At 45.2% G+C, this 22,438-nt stretch overlaps 1 protein-coding gene across 1 annotated transcript in view; it reads left to right on the forward strand.

The window, feature by feature from the left end:
- Positions 1–22,438, forward strand: part of LOC130123300 (spectrin beta chain, non-erythrocytic 1-like) — a 118,835-nt gene that overhangs the window by 29,029 nt on the left and 67,368 nt on the right. Inside the window, 5 exon segments of the mRNA XM_056292459.1 lie at positions 6,627–6,778; positions 10,427–10,600; positions 18,333–18,424; positions 19,429–19,509; positions 21,007–21,122. Coding sequence (XP_056148434.1) covers positions 6,627–6,778; positions 10,427–10,600; positions 18,333–18,424; positions 19,429–19,509; positions 21,007–21,122 — 615 coding nt within the window.

A 22,438-nucleotide genomic window follows, 5' to 3' on the forward strand; every position in this document is an offset into this window, starting at 1 on the left:
CTCCTGGTACCGCTAGCCTTTCACCGACGCTGCCGCTGAGTGACCGTATCATCAGCCAGTCACATTTTGATGCGTAGTGGAAGAGCGCTGCAGGGGCCCTGCGGCGTATCGGTGCTGGCCCCTGCTGGTGGAAAACACAATGGCTGCGGGCGCGTTCGCGACTAAACTGACGATCTTGTTGCCGATCTACTTGGTGTGCCTTTTTCTGAGCGACTCTTTGGAGACGAGAAAGAAATGCTTACCGGAGTCACACATGACTAGAGTTGTACAACGCAGAGGTTTCCATCGGTTTACTCATCAGGATGTTTAAATGATATACAGGATGAATTAACAAGACCGTCAAAGGTATCAAAATCAGGTTGACTGTGGAATTTTCCCGCGTTTGTCCTCCTTTAGTTGCCGTGTCCAGTCAGCTTTTAAGATGAGCGCCGCTGTCGTGACTTCATGGTCACGTTACCTCAGTAAACAGACTAAGCTGACTGTAGCTAGCTTACTTTTTAGGAGATGTAATTGTGTCTAGTAATGGTTTGAAAATGGGATCTTGCGCAACAGTTACTACATGCTAGGAGACGCTTATGAAGGTGGAATTTGGCTTTGATGAAAGGAATAAAATATGCATCACCCTCCAGTCACTCTGGAAGCTGTGGGTCTGTTTTCACCATACTAACTCAGCCTGTCCAGGGTGCCTCCCCCGCCTGCCGCCCGATGACTGCTGGGATAGGCTCTAGCCTGGATAATGGATGGATGGGTGGAAATTTGCACCCTTCTGTCCTACATGGCACCAAGGCAGATACGAGAGGAAGTACAGAAAATTGCTCAGCACTGTTGGTGGATGACTGTCGGTCATTATTTTGCAACCAGATCATTGGACTTCACATTTACATTTACTCATTTAAAGGAGATGCTGTATCCATGGCAACTTACAGGACAGTCAGCAACCAACAGCAGATACATTCGAATGTTACCAACAGGCATCACTACATAGCACTGCATGAAAATAATATCCTCGCCAAGCGTGCATGTCAAGTCAAGTATATTTAGTATGGGGTGTCCGGGTGGCGTGATGGTCTATTCCGTTGCCTGCCAATGCGGAGAGCTCCTGTTCGAATCCCTGTGTCGCCTCTGGCTTGGTTGGGCACCCCTACAGACACAGCTGGCCGCGTCTGTGGATGGGAAGTCGGATGTGGGTATGTGTCCTGGTCGCTGCATTAGTGCCTCCTCTGGCCTGTGGGGGTGCCTGTTCGGGGGGGAGGGGGAACTGGGGGTTGAATCGTGTGATCCTCCCATGTGCTACGCCCCCCTGGCGAAACGCCTCACTGTCAGGTGAAGGGAAGTGGCTGGCGACTCCACATTTATCGGAGGAGGTATGCGGTATTCTGCAGCCCACCCCGGATCGGCAGAGAGGGTGGAGCAGTGACCCGGATGGCTCGGAAGAGTGGAGTAATTGACCGGGAAAAATGAAATGACACTGGTACGGCCCGTTAACTTAGCTTCTGTTTTTTTTTTTTGTTCTGTTTTGAATGGTTGCAGTGGTTTATTGATTTATAATGGAATCTCAGAGCAAATAAATGGATAAATTATGATATTTAGTTTCAAATTTCAAATGTGGTTTCGAATGGAGGCCAAACAGCCAGTAGTGCTGGAACTCAAAGCAGAGGCTGATGTTTAGGGATGCATCGTGGCTTGGAGGTGAAGTCAGAATCAGAATACTTCATTCATCCCCGATGGGAAATTGGGGATTGGGAAATTGGAAAAAGTCCAAAAACATTGGGGTGTACACTTTTATCCATTAATATTACAGCAAGACTCAAACCAGCCTGTTGCCCCCCAGGCTCATTAGGACGTTGTGTTGTGTGCGCTGTGTCTGCAGACAGTAGCCGTACTGTTCTGTCCATAGTGATGTGACTGAACTGCCTTCTATAGTATTTGGGACGTCTGCAGCCTGGAGGGACGAGAACCCATCTCATGACTGGAAGGTCACTGGTATGCATGGGAAAATCTTGAGCAAGGAGACGGGAATTCACCGTTTGCAAAGTTTCTGCAAATTGCTATTGCTGTGTTAGACAAACTCTCGCATGAACCCCGCTTACTGTCCGCCTCCTAAAATTACTCTGAAGGTAGCTCCTCACCTGGAGTGGCATGAATCACTGTCACCGGATCACCAACCACACCCATTTGCAGTTTTCCCCAGCTAAATCTATCTAATAATCTCGCCGTTTCGAACATCGTATAAAAGCGGCCTACCGTTGCCCTCAGTGGGGTGTCGGAGAAAAGAAAGTGAATTGATGGATCTCGGTGTCAATCCCTTTTTTTTATTTCTCTTCTGCAAAAAGGTGAATTGGTAATACTGCTGATGTTCCTTTGAGCAAGTGTCCGGTGCAGAAGTAAAAAGACTTTGGTTGCGGTATGCAGCTCTTACACTGCAGCCTTACACTCCGGGGTGCAAATGTGATGGCTGGTTGAGGCAGTGCCGAGATAGGCGATGCTGCCCGAGGAGGCTTAAACCCGTCTATTGATGAATTTGTTCTGCTGTAGTCAGATGCTACGAGCGTGGTTGCATGGTGAAGGCCACTCAATACACTAAACCTATTGTCCTGCTGAATGTGTTTGTGTTAACGTTGAATGGCCCGACAGAGCCATGCAAGTTAGGAAACGAGTGGCTAGGAGCGTGCAGGTCAGGAGATTTCTGTGAAGCTCATTCTCTTACCGGTGCCGTGCGGTTTTGCTGCATACTGCGTAGTTTCTTCAGCATTCATTACAGCAGAGTCTCTCCTTGTCTTCCCTCGCAAGCTGAAAACTCATTAATCCGGTCTTGCTCCTGGGGCTGGCCCCAAATATCCAGATCCGCAGATGCTCGTACGGCAGGCTGGCGATCAGATATTATTTCATTATTCGGATGCTTTGGGTTTATCTTTTCCTGCACAGCCGTGTCATCGGTTTTTATACATGCACAGGATCCTTCAGCGATAATCCTTATAAAAATAGATCCACGTTACATTACGCTATCATTCAACGTTAAACATGTTTTACCTGCTCTCCGCGCCCCGTTTTTCACCTCATCTGTCCGTCATCCAACTGTGAGACAACGGACAGCCTCGCATGTTCGTGCTGAGTGGCGTCTGTGGACCAAGCCGTGCACGCTGTACCACACCAACCACAAGCCTGGCGCTACCTGCTGCTGCTTGGCGGTGGAGATCTGTGTCCATCACAATATAGGTGTTTATGCTATGGCATCGCTTGCAGTTTACAAATGCATCTCCCAGGGAGCGTCCAGGTAGCGTGGCGGTCTATTCTGTTGCCTACCAACACGGGATCGGCGGTTCGAATCCCCGCGTTACCTCCGGCTTGGTCGGGCGTCCCTACAGACACAGTTGGCCGTGTCTGCGGGTGGGAAGCCGGATGTGGGTATGTGTCCTGGTCGCTGCACTAGCACCTCCTCTGGTCGGTCAGGGCGACTGTTCAGGGGGGAGGGGCGACTGGGGGAGGGGGGGAATAGCGCGATCCTCCCATGCGCTCCGTTCCCCTGGCGAAACTACTATTGCTATTGCATTATCGCATATTTCCTGTTGCCAAGGAGCAAAAAAAGTTGTTTGTTTCCATGGAGATGGCGCAAGATTGACCAGCATTCCCAGTACAGCTCCCCACCCAGGAAATGTAGAAGCAAGCACGTCCCTGTCTCAACACCATCTGCTGGTAACTCCTCGGAGGGAAGGACACCTGGAGCTCCCCCAAATACTGCTGGACTTGAGCTGTGTGAATAATGTGAATAAAATGATTACACAATTGTTCCTAATAGCGGGACCAGTATTGCATCACCGAGAATTTCCCCAGGCCTTTTGGACCTGGTCTTGAGGTATGTGTGTGTGTGTGTGTGTGTGTGTGTGTGTGTGTGTGTGTGTGTGTGTGTGTGTGTGTGTGGCTTTGTGTCTACACAGACTAACCACGCGGCTTGTGGGAACTACACAAATCAGTGTTGCGGCGCGAGGCGTATCATGTCAAAACGACAGCTGGACCTTTCTGCTGTCCGTCCTCTGCCGTAGGGACAGATGTGGTTCGGTTGTGCGTCTGTCTAATATCTGTCTGGCTTGTTTATTAATATTTCCAGCCGTGATTATATTTAATCTTCTCTCGCAGACACAGGAAGCCTCGCCCATTCACGCAAGCCTTCCAAGAACAATGGACCTGCTGGACGTGGAGATAATGGCTCACAAACATGCGCGCACAATTACAAACTTAGTGCATACTGAAACACACACACACACACACACACACATGCTGAGGCTCACATTTATACACACGAAGGCATATCCTCACAAAGCTCCCAGAAGTGTCCGGGAAGAGGAAAAATGTGCAGTTCGACAGGTGTCCGTCCGTCGTCGGCTCGAAATTTTGAAAATGGCCCACCCTCTTAAAAAACAACCACAAAAACTGTTAAGTGGTCTGGATCATTGCATCGTAGCTCCCTCCTGCGCTATTTTCAGCCTTCACAAGCAGTATTGCGAGAGATTTCTTTGTTTTGTAGTTTTTCCCCCTCCCCAAATGTTGTCTTTTCTTCACTCAAAGTTGACAACGCATCACATTCACTCAGTTCCAGTCTGACGCTTGAGCGCTGCCCATTAAAACCACAATTTTCAAATACTGAATACTTCAGATAGGACAATTAGAGCAGATAGGAGCAATTGAGTGCCTTGCTAAAGGGTCATCTGCTGGTCTGTGAAGGGCAGAATGTCGTCATCGAGACTATTCTGTCATCCATGTAGTTGCAATTTAACATTTAGTTGTTGTCTAGTTGTACATGTTTCTTCTTCGTTAGCCATATGCCTCCTTACTGACCGGTTATGTTGTAGTTCTTGTGGTATTTCTCTACTGGTATCTACTCTGCTCATGGCGGTAAGGTGTCCTCGAGCTTTGGAAAGCTGTATAGTTATAACAGGGTTTCTGTTGGCTGGTAAATACCATTTACTTTACAAGGAACAACTCCCAAAATCTGACAAATGACGATCTCCCCAGCCATGGTGTCTGGCAGTAACGCCACCTAAAGAATAGCAGGATTTATGAAATGGTTTCAGTGGTCCCTTCTGTCAGGAATATAGATGTGATGGGGCATCTGGGTAGTGCAGCAGTCTACTCCGTTGCCTACAAACACGGGGATCGCCGGTTTGAATCTCCGCGTTACCCCCGGCTTGGTCGGGCGTTCCTACAGACACAATTGGTCGTGTCTGCGGGTGGGAAGCTGGATGTGGGTATGTGTCCTGGTCGCTGAACTAGCGCCTCCTCTGGTCGTCTGGGGCACCTGTTCGGGGAGGAGGGGGAACCTGGGGGGAGTAGCATGATCCTCCCATGCGCTTCGTCCCCCCGGTGAAACTCCTCACTGTCAGGTGAAAAGAAGCGGCTGGCGACTCCACATGTATGAGAGGAGGCATGTGGTAGTCTGCAGCCCTCCCCGGATTGGCAGAGGGGGTGCAGCAGCTACCAGGATGGCCTGAAAGAGCGGGGTCATTGGCCGGGTACAACTGGGGAGAAAAAGGGGGGTGGAATGTGTGGTGTAAGTGTAGCAGATCTTTGTTGACCTTGGTCTGTTTAAGTGTGTCAAAGAGTTCTATTATTGTGTGCGTGTGGGGGGGGGGTAGAGTGGGGTAATTGGCCAGATACAGTTGGGACGAAAAAGGGGAGAAAATCCAAGAAAAAAAGAATCTAGATGTAGAAATAGGCAGGCCTGCAGGCGAATTGGGTGATTAAATTAATTATTTGTTCTCGTTGTATCATTGCGGCGCTGGTCTGTGTGCGTGCTCAGATTGGCCTGTGTGAGTTGCTGTAGTTTGAACCGCTGTACGACTCGAGTACGACTGTGGGACAAAACGGCTCAACATTTCACTTTTAATCAGTATTTTCTCATTTTGAGTACTTGAGTAGCCACAAGAGTAAGCAGCGTTCCTTTAGTATGCATCTCTTTTACGCGGATGTTTGCAAAATTCGGCTGCGTTCTTTTTTGAATATGCTAAAAAGTCAACTTGTGTCTTTATTTTGAATATTTGTTTAAATGTCAAAGAATTTTTCATTTAATATATGTGATGTAAACTCTATTTGCGTTGATTCTTTGATCTTGCATGTTAAGGAACAGACTGGAATTGTTCCCATTTGTCCGATATTCTGGAATCTCACTGGACACATTGGCTGGCACCAAATCTTCCTACAAAGACTTCTGTTATGAACTTTATAATTGTTAATATTAATATGAATCTCATATTCTAACAAGCTTTTTTGAGGTGGGTTTTTCCCGCCCTAGAAATTTGTACCGAACATCCTGTTCAAGTCGATATGTCCGATGCTAAACATCACGTTAGCATGCTAATATTCCATCTATCCTTGTCCATTTCATGAATTGGCCATGAATATAGCATTAATCATATTGACAATGCATATAAAAGAAGTATTGAATATATATTCACTCTTATTTACTTTTGATATTGTTATTCCTTATTGATGTAACTTGTTCTTTGGCGTTTCTTTCCACATATTTTGTGATCCGAGTTGAACAAAAGAAGGAAACAACAATTAACTCTCTCTCCTTCATCCTCTGTCTTTCTCCCCCTCTCGTCTCTTCTCTTTCCGTGTGTGTCTGCCAGATGAGCGTGAGGCTGTGCAGAAGAAGACCTTCACTAAGTGGGTCAACTCCCACCTGTCCAGGGTCTCCTGCCGCATCACCGACCTCTACATGGACCTCCGGGACGGACGGATGCTCATCAAACTACTGGAGGTTCTCTCCGGAGAGAGGCTGGTGGGTTTTCACTGACACACACACACACACACACACACACACACACACACGGATCCTCAACCCTTAAACATAATGGCAATTCTGCACACAATTTAATAACTTTTTATTTTACCGGCTGGTTATCACGTTACTGGCATATTAATTTAATAATAATTAATGTTAATATGAATAATAAATATATAAATATAATATATACTATAATATATACTTAATATAATGTAAAATAAATAAATGAATAGAAATAATAATAATGTAATTTAAATTAATAACTTCATTTCTTTTTGCAGAAAAGTGTGATCCCATTCTGAAATGTAATGATGCTGGTAAAGCACCTGTTACTCTTGATGTCCATCTTACCACCACGGGGAAATATCTGTTTGAAATTGTAAAAACAAACTTTTCAGATGATTAGCAAAAAAAAAAAAAAGCTAAATTGGTTGTAACCTTGCATTGGCTTGAGAGGAAGACAGAAAGAGGGGAAGGGAGATTGAGAGAGTCTCTGTGAAGGAGTCCGGGGGGGGGGGGGGGGGCTAAGGAGTTACTTTTTGCGAAAGATCGACCGTTTTGACCACCTATCTTTTTCTTTCTATCTGTAAATCACATCGATAATGAGAATGGGAACAAGCTAGGTAGCGACATGGGCGTCCAGGTAGCATAGCGGTCTACTCCGTTGCCTACCATCCATCGCCGGTTCTAATCCCCGTGTTACCTCCGGCTTGGTCGGGCGTCCCTACAGACACAATTGGCCGTGTCTGAGGGTGGGAAGTCAGATGTGGGTATGTGTCCTGGTCACCGCACTCGAGCCGCGCCTCCTCTGGTCGGTCAGGGTGCCTGTTCGGTTGGAGGAGGAACTGGGGGCAACAGCGTGAGCCTCCCACGTGCTACGTCCCCCTGGTGAAACTCCTCACTGTCAGGTGAAAAGTAGCAGCTGGAGACTTCACGGAGGAGGCATGTGGTAGTCTGTAGCCCTCCCGGGATCGGCAGAGGGGGTAGAGCAGCGACGGGGGTGGCTCGGAAGAGTGGGGTAATTGGCCAAGTACAATTGGGGGGGAAATTTTTCAAAAAAGAAAAAGATGGTTAGCAACCAAATCACACGTGATGACGTGAGCTGATGCTGTGTGTGGTGGGTGCCGATGGGCCTTTTGCAGTGTGTTGACTTCAACAAAAGTAGTTGTATTGAATGGCTTTACCCGAAAACCAACTGTACATGTGTTCTTCAATGCTGTCTTAAACTGTCATTTACTGTCTGCTTGTTGAACCCTACCACGCTCACCAGGGGCTAAAGTACAAACACAAACTAACAGGGGCTTTACCAGTTTCATTTAATGTCAGTGTCACAACATTTTTGTTTTTATTACATTATTCGGTGAAAAATGAATCACCATGCCAGTAATGAGTTGTATATTGTAATGTCACTGTCCACAGTGAACAATGTTATTGCATTATGGGCAAAATTGCTGTTATATTGTTACAGATGATGTTATGACACTTGCTTTACATTACATACTTTTGTATTACAGGCACTTCAGTTAATTACATTGTTATTATGCTACAGGCCTTCACACACATGCACGCACACTCTCATTGTACACATGTACACACACGGTCTTTGTCTTCCTGAAAAGCGGTGTGTATTGTGTATCAGGGCGATTGGCGGAGACGGCTCTGGGATCAGAACCTAAATAAATCCTCTCTAAACACCCTTCCCTTTGACCTCGCCGCTTTCATCCTCACTGACCCCCCGCCTCCTTACTTCCAGTGATACAGGCCAAACCGAGTCCCCCCCCCCCTGCTCTCTCTCTCTCTCTCTCTGTTGCCCCCCCCCCCTCACTTTCTTTCTTTCTGTCCTCTCTCTGGGTGAGGGACGCCCGCGGGGCCAGCTGGCTGTGAGAACTATATGACCCGACTCACAAACTCCAGTCAGCAATCCGCCGTCAGCCTCGGCCTTTTCACAACCCATCAAACGCATGTTGAGAACAGGATACGGAGACCACAGCCAAAGAGCCAACTTTTAAATTGTTTATTCATTTATTTAATTTATTGATTTCTTTCTTCTTTCTTGTTTTTGTTAACCGAGCTGGTGTGGGAATCTTGTTTTGGCTGCTTTAGCAAGGAGGAAGCAGGGAATATTGATGAACAGTGACAAGAAGAGAATGGAATAAGGATGGAGGAATGACAGAGTTCATAACCCGACGACAAGTGGGGGAGAGAGAGAGAGAGAGAGCGACGGAGAGAGAACTTATATTTTAAACAGACTGAAGAGGTCATTTAGATGAGTGATGAAACGTATCTGTTGATAAACGTTGTATCCAGATGAACTGATTCAACCTTCTTTGATCATATTTTAAACAGTTTCCAAAGAAGCAATTGAAGGTTGGAATTTGCAGGTCATTTTTATACTGCTGCTACTTTTACTTAAATTTCAGTTGTACTTAAATTGGCAGCTATGTAAATGTAACATTCATTCCAAGGAAGTACAATACTAAACTGAGGTGAACAGAGAGAGAGAGAGATTGGAACAGAGATAAGAAATAGAGAAAAACAGAAACAATTTTAAAGAAAGTGAAAAGGGGAAAGTAAGCCAGGGAATGATTGGAGTAAGAAAAAGATGGCGCAAAAGACAGCTGGAAAGAGAGAGAAAGCAAATGGAGAGGGAGGTTAGCATGTCAGGAGGGATAGACTGAGCAAGCGACAATGGGTGACAGTGTAAAAGGGAGAGAGAGAGAGAGAGAGAGAGAGAGAGAGAGAGAGAGAGAGAGAGAGAGAGAGAGAGAGAGAGAGAGAGAGAGAGAGAGAGAGAGAGAGAGAGTTATCAAAGAGATTATTGAGCAGCGCGGTCGGAGGGCGGGGTAATTCTTGCCAAGATGCCCCCACAGCCAAACTGTCCCGCCGTTCATAAACCAGTTCTCTGCCTTTTATCCTGCTGTCACAGGGCGCAGTCAGAGGGGTCATTGGCGAGGGTTCGAAACCTTAAACTCTCCGAGTACACTCCGGAAAGGATTTACCAACCGGGTTCACATTATCTGGATGGAGAAAATTAATCAAACACTCTCCTCTCAATCAGAAGCTATAGTAGAGATGCCATTAAATAAGGCATCAGGTCCTCAACTCCCCCAGTGGAGCTGCTCTTTGGCCAGAAGTGGAAGACTATGGTTGTACCGGGCGGCTCTCAACACCCGGCAGTAGTCTGTCTGTCTGTCTGTCTGTCTGTCTGTCTTTCATCCTCTGTCTCTCTTTTTCATTAGGGTAGGGTAATAAGAGATGTTTTCACTTGGAAAAGGTCCCATATTTCCAAGAGCCCGGTATTCATTAAGAAATGTCAGTTTAAAAGTTATTGAAATGCCGCAGCAGTTTCACGCAGGTTTGCAAGTGAAATGCATTGAGCATTAAAAAGTTGATTTAAAAAAAAAAAAAGTTTTAGTCTGCCAGGACCTGCAGGACATTCGGCCTTAAAGTCTTCATCACTGGTTACCTCATGTAATAACCCCATCCCCAGTGTCTGAAGCCAGTTGTCACATCACATTGGGAGGTAACTGATCAAATCAAGCCAATCAGTTCACACGGTCATTGCCCTTCAAAGAATAACGGTGTCAGCTGATTGGCTAAAATATACCTGTCTTTTCTCTCCCCTACCCCTGCCCCCTCAAGCCCAAGCCCACCAAGGGCCGGATGCGCATCCATTGCCTTGAGAATGTGGACAAAGCCCTGCAGTTTCTGAAAGAGCAGAGGGTCCATCTTGAGAACATGGGCTCCCACGACATCGTTGATGGAAATCACCGCCTCACTCTTGGTCTTATATGGACCATCATCCTCCGCTTCCAGGTAAAAGTTCACAGTACTATTTTAAATACCAAGATAAATTCATTTTGATTCGACCCTGTTGTCTGAAATTAATGGAAAAAGGTATTTATATGGCCCCACATATGCTGTGTCCTCCACTTTTAGGGCACAGGTCCTGCCACAATTTGGCTTTCCAGAATTAGATTAGGTTAGACTAACACAATCACATATTGGAAACAGAAAGACTAATTTTCTTAAGTATTTACTGTATTTGGACCCGTGTCCTCTGCTTCCAGGTACTGAATCGTGGTGCAGTTTTTGTGTCCCAAAATGACATAATCCAAAAGTACCAATGCTTAAAGATGACAGTTGTGCTCAGAGATTTCATGAACAAAATGTTCCCAAAAAATAAAAAGGTTATCTTTGGTATCCAGCATGAAACTATGTCTGCTCTAACAGATTTAGATGTTGTATCTAAAAAAGTTGAGTTGTGTTTGAAACACTTTTCCCTAGCTTTTTCTGAATTCCAGGATGGTAACATATTTTGTTGTTTCCCATCATCTGAACCAGTGGGAAGATATAGATGCTAAACTGAAGTGGCCCCAGAATGGAGCCTTGGGGAACTCCACATGTCATTTTTGTCCGCTCAGATTTGTAATTACCTATAGACACAAAGTAGTCCCTGTCCTTGAAATAGGATTCTAGCCAGTTTAGTGCTGTGCCAGAAAGTCCCACCCAGTTTTCCAATTGGTATAGTAATATGTTGTCGACTGTGTCAAATGCAGCACTGAGATCCAATAATACCAGGGCTAAGATTCTGCCACTGTCAGTGTTTAAGTAGATGTCATTAAAGACCTTAACAAAAGCAGTCTCAGTGCTGTGGTGTGGTCAAAATCCTGACTGGAAGACATCAAAACAGTTGTTTAGTGCCAAGAAGTTGTTCAGCTGCTGGAGAAAAAATGTTTTCCAATGATTTTACTTAGAAACTGGAGGTTTGATATGGGCCTATAATTGTTCATTAGTGAAACGTCTAGAATATTTTTTAAGAGTGGCTTGACGACTGCAGTTTTCACGGCCTGTGGGAAGAGACATGTTGACAATTTGCAGAAGATCTGATGCCATGCAATTAGCATGAAAAACCCTGTTGGCAGAATATCAAGGCAGCAGGAGGAGGAGGAGGATTTCAGATGTTGTATAATGTCCTCCCAAGTTTTTAGGGTAGATGGGATAAAATTGTGTCATGCTGTTTGAATTGATTTTGGGCGGAAACAAGAATGACACATACCCTGTAACTAGTATGGAGGCACTGACTTCCTGTCTAATTTTCTGAATTTTGTTATTGAAGTAGACAAATCCATTGCAGGCCCTGGTAGATAGAAATTCAGATGCTACTGCCACAGGAGGGTTAATTAGCCTGTTGACAGTAGCAAACAAGGCATGTACATTTATATTATTGTTTTTGGCAATGATGTCAGAGAAGTACTAGGACTGCCTTGCATTTCTCATTTCCAAATTATAAATGCACAGTCTCTCTTTATAGATGTCATAATGAACAGTAAGATTTGCTTTTGGCCACCTGCGTTCAGCTTTACAACACTTTTTTTCGATTCTGACCAGCGTGGCATGTCTCCATGGAGATCTTTGCTTACCAAAGACCACCTTCACCTTAGTGGGTGCAATGGCATCAATAACATTTGTAATTTTAGAATTGAAATTATCTACAAGCTCATTGACTGCGACCCGAGAGAGGGCGGGTATGGAAGAGAAAGCCTGAATAAATATTTCACTGGTGCTGTCAGTGATATGCCATTCTGTGATTACCTTTCTTTGAACATTTGTGTGCATGGAGATAGTACTCTCAAAGAAAACACAGGGATGATCGGAGAAAGCAACATCAGTCACCACAACCTTAGAAATGTTCAGACCCTTGGAGTCCAGTGTGTCCCTTGTGTGTGGGCTCCGTCACATCAGTCCATAGTTACCAAGAACACAACACAGTTCTTTAATTCCCCTGTCCTGGGAGTTGTCAACATGGACGTTTAACTCACCAGCAATAACTACATAGTCAAAGTCCATACAGATTATTGACAGCAGTTCAGTTACGTCATCAAAAAAGTTTGTATTGTATTTAGGTGGTCTATAGATATTTAGAAATATAACTCGAGAAGAGGAATTCAACTGAAGAGCCACATATTCAAAAGAAGCAAAATTTCCATAAGATATCTTCTTGCATTGGAGGGAATCAATAAACAAAGGATTACGGCTATTAATAGGAGTCTCCAGAGAGCAAGCAGGACTCTGCTTTCCTGAAGCACTATTACAAGCTTTGAATGAAGAATTCCGAGTAGGCCGAGCACACACACATGAAGAAGTGCACGTGCGTGTGTGTGTGTGTGTGTGTGTTCTCCTTGATCACCACCTGGTTGTGGTGGAAAAGCTTGCATGCACTAAAGATCCCAAGAGCTATGCCATGGCGCTTGGCTCCTGGTAGAGTCCCCCAAGGCGGAGAGGTCAAGGGGGAGGTTCCAACGACCTCAATGGCAGAACTGGCGGAAGATGTCTTCAGGTCACAATGCCAGTGAAGGCAGATGAAGGCTGTAACAGAAGGTGCTCCCCAATCATCTTGGTTCTCCACACCATTGGACTCTGGCCACCCCATGCCAAGGACTGTGTGATGGCTGCAGGCGCATCAGCCTCTCCACATATAAAGCTGTCACCACAGGTGTTCTCCTGCAAGGATCAACCCATAAACATCCTGTCAAAGCCCTGTGGCAATCAGGAAGAGGTGATGGGGGCAGGACAGTGGAGTCTGGCAGCCCCTGCCACAACCTGGCATACAGGCGGTGGGTGTATGATCAGTCGCTAAGCCCTGGGACTGAGGCAGAGGGGCTTCTCAGCTGCTGCCCCCATGACTGAGCAGTCCTATTTAGGATCTGCTCTGCTCACCCCAGTTGGGGAAGGGGCTAGAAAAGCCGCCCTAAACATAGTCTGTCTTTTACCTCCTGTCTGGACCACCACATCCAGAGGGATCACAATGTGGTCAGAAACTCGTATATTTTGGAGCCTGGAACATATGAACCCTCATGGACAATCAATCCAGAAATTGACTTGAACGGCATACTGCCATCATTGCCCGAGAGCTGATCCGGATTGATATTGCCACACTCTCTGAAACCCGATTGGCTGACCAATGGTAGCTGAAAGAGGAGAGGGGTGGTTACACTTTTTTCTGGAAAGGAAAAGCAGCTGACTTGCCGAGGATCCACGGTGTGGGCTTTGCCATCAAAAACAACCTCGTTTGCTACCTTGCTGAGCTTCCTCTGAGCATCAATTAACACCTGATGACAATACAACTGGCGCCTGTAAATAACCAAAGCATCACTGTCATCAGTGCATACGTTCTGACACTTGGCTGACAAGATGTAGTAAAGGAGACCTTCTATGCCAACCTGGGCAATGCTCTCACCAAATCCCCGAAGAGGATAACTAATCCTGTTTGGAGATTTCAATGCCAGAGTGGGACAAAATAACAACTCGTGGAGAGGCATAATTGGCAAGGAAGGAGTTGGAAACACAAACTCCGATGGCATTCAGCTTTAACAACATGCTTAGAACACAGCCTAATCATCACCAACACACTCTTCCGCCAGAAGAACAAATTTAACACAAACCGGAGGCACCCTTGTTCTAACATTTGGCACCTCATTGCCTACATTATCGTCCATCAAATAGACCAACACGAGGTACACGAGAATGATGATCAGTGCAGATGACTGCTGGACTGGCGGCCGTCTTTTCTGCTCCACCTTGTCCATCCAACTTCACTGGAAAAGAAGGGTGCAGAAAAAGCAGAGCTGCCCAAAGCTCAACCTCAAAAGACTTACTGACACCTCTTCTCGTCAAAAATTCCAGGCCATCCTCAGTAACCTTAGTGCCCAAGCAGCAGCCAGATGATATTGAAAGCCTCTGGGTTATGCTCAGGACTGCAATCACTGGCACAGTGGCACCTGTAAAACCACTCTTAGACATAAGATGAAGAACCACCAAGATTGTCTTGGTGAGACCTGGAAATCCAATGTTTAATCAACATCAAGAGGCAAGCCTTTAGCATCTGGCAGAATGACATCAACTGCCAAAATAAACGTGCTGCCCATGCAACAGCAAAGTCAGCCGTCCAAAGCCAGGTCAGGGAATTGAAGAACCAGTGGTGGATGAAGAAGGCCCTTGAAATCCAGCATCTTGTAAATGCTAGGGATACCAGAGGCTTCTTCGATGCTACTAAAGCAATATATGGTCCCATCCACTGCTGTCTAACCCCCCCTTCACTCCAAAGATGGGCACTCACTGCTAACATATGAGTCAATCAAAGAGGTGGAAAGAGCACTACCAGGACCTTTTAAACTGGGACCCTAGCCTTGAGATGGATGCCCTCCAACAACTCCCTCAGCAACCCAAAAAGGAGGACATGGCAGCACCACCTAGTCTAAGAGAAGTCCAGAGTGCCATCAGGAAGATGAAAATCAACAAGGCTGCTGGTCCTGATGGAATACCTGCAGAAGTACTGAGGGTAGGTGGACCTACACTCCTCAGACATATCCATGCCCTGCTACTTAAAATATGGGAAAAAGAGGAAATCCCTTTACAACTTAGGGATGCACTTGTTGTCTCTATCTTTAAGAAAGGGGACAAAGCGTAGTGGAAAGTACCATGGAATTTCCTTGCTTTCCAACACAGGGAAAGCCCTGGCTAGGTTCTTGGCCAACCGACTCCTCCCAATATCAGAGGAAATTCTGCCAGAATCCCAGAGCCATTTTCGTCCTAACAGAGGAGCTATGGACATGATTTTTACTGTTCGCCAATTCCAAGAAAAAAGCCCAGGAACAGAATCAACCATTGTACAAGGCCTTCGTAGACTTAACCAAAGTTTTGATTTTATAAACTGCCAGGCCCTCTGGCTAGTTCTGTCAAAAATAGGCTACCCTGACAAATATATCAAGAGTACTACGACTACTACATGATAATGGGCGTAATGATATGCCAGCTTGCGTAATCAGCAGTTATGGAGATGAGACAGAGTTGTTGAAGGTCCATACAGGAGTTAAACAAGGCTGTGTCATTGCCCCAACCCTGTTCTCTGTCTTCATTGCCACCATCCTCCACCCCATGTGTCCCGATCTGCCTCAGGGAGTCAAAATCATGTACAAGACTGATGGGAATCTTCTGAATATTAACAGATTCAGGGCTAAAGGTAAAACCACCACCACAGCCATTATAGAGCTGCAATACGCCGATGACAACGCCTTAGTGCAGTGTTTCCCAACCCAGTCCTCAAGGAACCCCTGTCATGCAGATTTTCTTTGCAACCCTGAATAGGTACCTGTTTGTAGTTATTCAACCAATCAGTAATGAATTATGTTAGATGTTGCACACCTTGCATAATTAAGTGCTGTGGGATGATTGGTTGAGTAAGTACAAGCAGGGCTACCTATCCAGGGTTAAAATGAAAATCTGCAGGATAGGGGTTCCTTGAGGACTGCGTTGGGAAACACTGCCTTAGTGTACCTCATACAAGAAGAACTACAGAGCATACTGGATGCCTTTGCAAAGGAATACAACCAGCATGGCCTGGCCATTAACATAAAAAAGACTCATATCCTCGACCAACCCCCACCCAACAGAAATATGCCTGTTCTGCCCCTATCCTTCTCTTTAGACAACACCAGACTCGAAAACGTGGAACAATTCCCATATCTTGGCAGCCTTCTCTCCTCCAAAGCAAACATTGACATTGAAATACACCATTGTCTCAGTTGTGCCAGCTGGGCCTTCTCAAGATTGAGTAAAAAGGTTTTTGAAAACCGCTACCTTCCAGCCAGAACAAAAATTCTGGTGTACAAAGCGATAGTGCTGCTCACCCTAATGTGTTGATCAGAAACCTGGACCACATAAAGCAGGCACCTGAAGGCACTCGAGGCACACCAACAACGATGCCTCAGGAAGATCCTTAAGATCAGCTGGGAAGATAAGCACACCAACTTCAGCGTCCTTGAGGAGGCCAACATGCCGACTAGAACTGCCACCATCGCACAACATCAGCTGAGATGGACTGACCATGTCCTCCGCATGTCTGACTCTCACCTCCCAAAACACGTCCTTTATTCTCAGCTCATGACAGGACGGCATGCCCCACGAGGAAAAAAGAATCGATATAAAGATAACATCAAGGTCCACATCAAAAGGTCAGGCATCGACCTTAACAAGCAGCAGAAAACAGGGAGGCCTGGAGACTGGCTGTCCGTGAGGGTGCTGGGTACTACAACCATGACCTCCACTGTGCTGCTAAAAGCAAGCGCAGACTCAGAAAGGAGCGAGTTACCGGAAAGGCCCAAACCACATCCTCAACCACTTCTTCACACCCTTGCCCACATTGCCCCAAAATGTGCGGCTCCAGAATCGGCCTCTACACCCACCTGAAGACCCACAAGGAACTAGAAGGAGGACATTCATACTCGACCCCAAGTGACAGCTGATGGTGTGTGTGTGTGTGTGTGTGTGTGTGTGTGTGTGTGTGTGTGTGTGTGTGTGTGTGTGTGTGTGTGTGTGTGTGTGTGAGTGAGTGTGAGTGTGTGTGTGTGTGTGCGAGTGCAAGTGCGAGTGCGAGTGCGAGTGCGAGTGAATAAGCAAGAGCTCTAATATCCAACACCAATATGGCCTTAATTAGGTTGTTTTTCCCATGCAGTGTTGTCAGTTTATTGAAACTGATCTCATGTCAGTACATCATATGGAGGTTACATCATAGGTTATATGACGTGTGTGTTCATATCCATTTTAGGACAACCTGGTTGGCAGCTGATGTGCACAGTATGCATTAGTGGATCCCCCTGTTAGTGTTAATCGAGAACAGTTGAGTAGCCTTCCTTAAAAAAAGGTAGATGTTTGCTATATCAGATTGTGCAAAATGGTCAGAATTTGTATGATTGGCTGTTATCATCCACATTCAGTTTCCGTTATTCGAGTATTTCCAGATGAAAGCTGATAAAAGGTGGTGGCTAAGTTGCACACAAAAAAAGTACTGCAAAGTAAAGATAATGAGTCCTGCAAATATGTTGCAAAAAACAAGTACCGCAAAGGGGCCCGAGGTGATTATTTCATGCAAACGACAGATATACTATTTATAAGCATATTTATTTTGTTTACAATGCTTCCCTTTATTTATTGTTTGCAATTCTGCTGTTCCTGACATCTGGAATCCTCCGTCAGCTGTGGGATCAGCTGTCAGGAACAGTTGGGGAAATGGGTGAAAAGGACTTTGGGTTTATAAACTGTGTAGATTAAAGGCTTTTTATCTCATTTTAATCCTTCACTGTAGCAGTGTGGGTAAGACGGAACTCAATGAGAGCAGTCACATGACCTTGGGAAGTGTGTGTGTGTGGGTGTGTGTGCCCAGATGTTTGTTTCTGTCATTAACGCCTTTGGTATTGACTTGTCGCTCATTTGTGGACCAGATGTGGCTTGTTGCGCGATTGTCAGGCTGATATTGATATGCTTCACTCAATGCAGGTGAGACGTGTCAAAATCTGTGTATTCCAGAGACGATGTGTGCCGACATGCCAGGGTGTGTGTCTGTGTGTGTGTGTGTGTGTGTGAAGGGGGAAATGAGCAAACTGTAGTCTGTGTGCTTCTATAGATGCACGGTTATATGAGTTTTGTTTTGTTGCAGTGTAGAAAAAGGAATGTAGCATCCTCTCTCTCTCTCTTTCCTTCTGTCGTTCAGATCCAGGACATCAGCGTGGAGACTGAGGACAACAAGGAGAAGAAGTCTGCTAAAGATGCCCTGCTGCTCTGGTGTCAAATGAAGACAGCAGGGTGAGAGCCTAAACACAAAAACACACACACATCTTCCCTTTCTTTCACTACCCAACAATTTAAAATGGTAGTAGACCTTTTTTTGACCCGGCATGGTAGAACTGATGAAGAAATTCAGCAAAACCCATATTAAATGCAGCAAAAATGACGCCACATCACACCTGCTTTGCCCTCATGCTTTTAGGCCGAAACTCATCACTGTCTTTCTCTTCCAGGGGAAAACACACACTACGACTGATGTTATACATGTTACTGATCACCTTTTACACACCTCCGTCACTGTCCTCTACATCTACACCCCTTTATAACCTTATATATGGACACCACCATCATTGTCCTCTACATCTACACCCCTTTATATCCTTTATACATGGGCACCTCCATCACTGTCCTCTACATCTTCACCCCTTCATATCCTTATATATGGACACCACCACCACTGTCCTCTACATCTACACCTCTTTATATCCTTTATACAAGGACACCACCATCACTGTCCTCTACATCTACACCTCTTTATATCCTTTATACAAGGACACCACCACCACTGTCCTCTACATCTACACCCCTTTATATCCTTTATACATGGGCACCTCCATCACTGTCCTCTACATCTTCACCCCTTCATATCCTTATATATGGACACCACCACCACTGTCCTCTACATCTACACCCCTTTATATCCTTTATACATGGGCACCTCCATCACTGTCCTCTACATCTTCACCCCTTCATATCCTTATATATGGACACCACCACCACTGTCCTTGATATCTTCATATACTTTGTCTAAATGTGAGCAGTTGGAGATGGGCTAAAGACTAGTGCTTACTAGCTCTTTAAACAACCACAATGTCAAGTTAAACTTGGGTTTAAGCATTAAGTTTTTGATAAATTGCCTCTCTCTCTCTCTCTCTCTCTCTCTCTCTCTCTCTCTCTCTCTCTCTCTCTCTCTCTCTCTCTCTCTCTCTCTCTCTCCTCTTTCTCCCTCTGTCCTTCTCCAGCTATCCAAATGTCAACATTCACAACTTCTCGACTAGCTGGAGAGACGGCATGGCCTTCAATGCCCTTATTCACAAACACAGGTAACGTCTCATCCCATAGACTCTTGGCTATGATGTCATAACTATTGCTTGTTAGAATACGGTAATAAAATGTAGACTTGTTGAAAAATGCTAAGAAGTATGCCAGTGTTAATTATAAAGCACAGACTACAACAGAACACCATCACAAATCACAGGTAACAACTCATTTTAAAGTTTAAAGTAAACCAAATCTCATCATAAAGTAATATAAAAAAATATAGTTTTCCTCAGACCAGCTGTTCTGTATTTTATCACATTCCATAGTTTTATAGGGCTTTCACACCATGGAATGCATCCGCATCAGTCCGGTAAAGCGCATCTGGAGGTCGTGGTATCCAGATGAGCCCTGTTTGTTTCTTCAGCAACAATAAAACCAATTCTTTAAATTGGCAGCTGACACGAAGCTGCATGGCAGGTATTGGCTGCAGCTTAATATTTTGGCGGGGCAATCAAAAATAACTGAAGGCATGTCAAGTATATTTACCAGAAAATGGCTAGAAGGCTCGCCGCAGTGCATATAATTAAAAAACTGGACCCTTCACTGGTCCGGTGTTTTAATAATAATAATAATAATAATAATAAAATCGGCCCACACTGGTGACTATATGAATATAACTTAATTTTCTCACCTGCAAAATCTGGAGCCTTTCCTCCCAATCTTCAGTCCCTATGCGTTGCATAGGGACTGAAGACATTCAAAATTTAACTGATGCACCCATAAGCTTTCAGGGCACTCTCTCGCTGAGGTATGGTTTGCTGTGTTGTCCCACCAAATGGAGGATCGCGTCTTCACCCACACTGCTCAATCTGCATTGGCACTTGTTACTAATGGAAACATTTTTAACAAGAAAAGTACTGTCCCCCTCAAGCTTGCCTTTAGGAACAGTGCCTGTGATCGGTACCGTGATGCATCCGTGTATTTAAATTTCATCTAATGAATAACCATTTGAAAGTGCAGGCGTTCTCTCCGGTTCGGGCGGCACGGTGGCCCAGTGGTTAGCACTGTTGCCTTACAGCATAAAGATCCTGGGTTCGAACCCTGGGGTTGTCCAACCTTGGGGGGTTTGCATGTTCTCCCCGTGTCTGCGGTGGGTTTTCTCCGGGTGCTCCGGTTTCCCCCACCATCAAAAGAAACATGCAAGTTAGGGTTTATACTCCTGTCTGTGCCCCTGACCAGGGTAATGGGAGAAGAACTGGAGCTGGTCCCCGGGCCCAGCATGAAGGCGGCAGCCCACTGCTCCTAGCTACACAGATCACAGCTAGGATGGGTTAATTTGCAGTAACTGAATTTCCCCAAGGGCATGAATAAAGAAAACTTAATAACTTAAAAAATTATGGTGTGAAAGCTCAGAGGAACGATTCTTGCAGATGCAGTCCATCCAAAACAGACTGTAATTCCATGATTTTCCAGAATTTTAATGCATGTAGAATTCTAACACATCCGCAACATTAGAAAGTCAATTTTTGTTTCTGTTTGCACGTGTTTGTTTGAATCAGACCTGACCTAATAGATTTTGACAAGCTGAAGAAGTCAAATGCCCACTACAACCTGCAGAACGCCTTCAACCTGGCAGAGCAACACCTGGGCCTCACCAAGCTGCTGGACCCTGAGGGTCAGTACACACACTAACACACAGCGCTGCTAAAGACCCCGTCCAGAGATGCACCAAGTAACATTCGGCTACATCAGCATACTCCGCATCTTATAACCATATACTCCACCCATGTACTAAAGCAGCACATTCTAGTCAACATCACTCCTCGGCTAGGAAGGGGAAATAATGAAATCAGCTGGTTTAGTAACACAGGTGGCGCAAATACACAGTTTGGTTTACTTTATGGACCTCTGTATATTTATCTTGCCGTAATGTTTTTATGATGGCGGTGCTTCAGTCACTCACCGTTCACTGTGTGTTGCTGGTCATTATCCTTTAACTCACTTAAACGGAAATTATATAGGCTATCATGGTCATGGAGAATACTGGTCTCTGATTGGCTGGCTGAATGGTGTGTGTTAAAACTGTAGAATAGTTTAAATAATGATCTAAATTCATACGCTGTAACCATAGCAACACACTGAGTCAGTGGCAAGCCCAGTAAACGTTCAAAGCTTTGGCTTAGTGGCTAACTTTTGCTTCAAATGCTTTTAATTCTGCATCCAAAACCTTCAACAAGAAATAAGTGAAGGCTTTTATTTTAATATTTTGGCGAATGACAAAGATATAAGCAGGATAAAGATGTGTATTGAAGGGATTTTTTGCATTCACATCATGCATTAAAATCCTTTAACGCACATCTTCACTCAGCGGAGTGCAGATCTCCACCAGGCGTACGTATCTCCTCTTCTCCAATGTTCAAACTTTGTGACAAACCACCCATTTTTTCACCTACCGGGAGAAGGAAATGTGCACACACACAGACGGATAAACCAGTGTTTTTCCTGCCATTATCAGACGTTTGTGCAGCGCCCAAGTCGATAGAATGGGAAATATGTAATAACAAAACAAAAAGTTATTAATGTGCAGCGCACAATCTAAAAAAGTCAGCCTAATAAAAACATTTTGCCTGTCAGTCTGTGGATGTGCAGCCTCCTAGTTGGACCCTCACACGGAAGCCACCAAGTCTGACATGAAATGAAAGAGATCGGGCTATCATAATTTGAAAGCCCTCATTAGAACCCTTCAGATGTCTTTAACCGTCACAGTTTTCATGATATAACATGATGAAGGTGAATGGCTGCTCTGCTGATTGACTTTCCTTCATAAAACAACAGTAAGAAAACAGCTCAGCCATTATTGCAGAGTTTCCACACTGGAGGCCATGGCACTGCCACGTAGTGGCAAGGTGAATAAGGTGAATTATTTTTGGTTCCTCCAGTTTTCCTGTGCTGAGATCAGCAGTGAATGATTTGCTGGCTCGCAAAAGGCGA

Source organism: Lampris incognitus, chromosome 13 (assembly GCF_029633865.1).
Source record: "Lampris incognitus isolate fLamInc1 chromosome 13, fLamInc1.hap2, whole genome shotgun sequence".
Taxonomy (NCBI): Eukaryota; Metazoa; Chordata; class Actinopteri; order Lampriformes; family Lampridae; genus Lampris; species Lampris incognitus.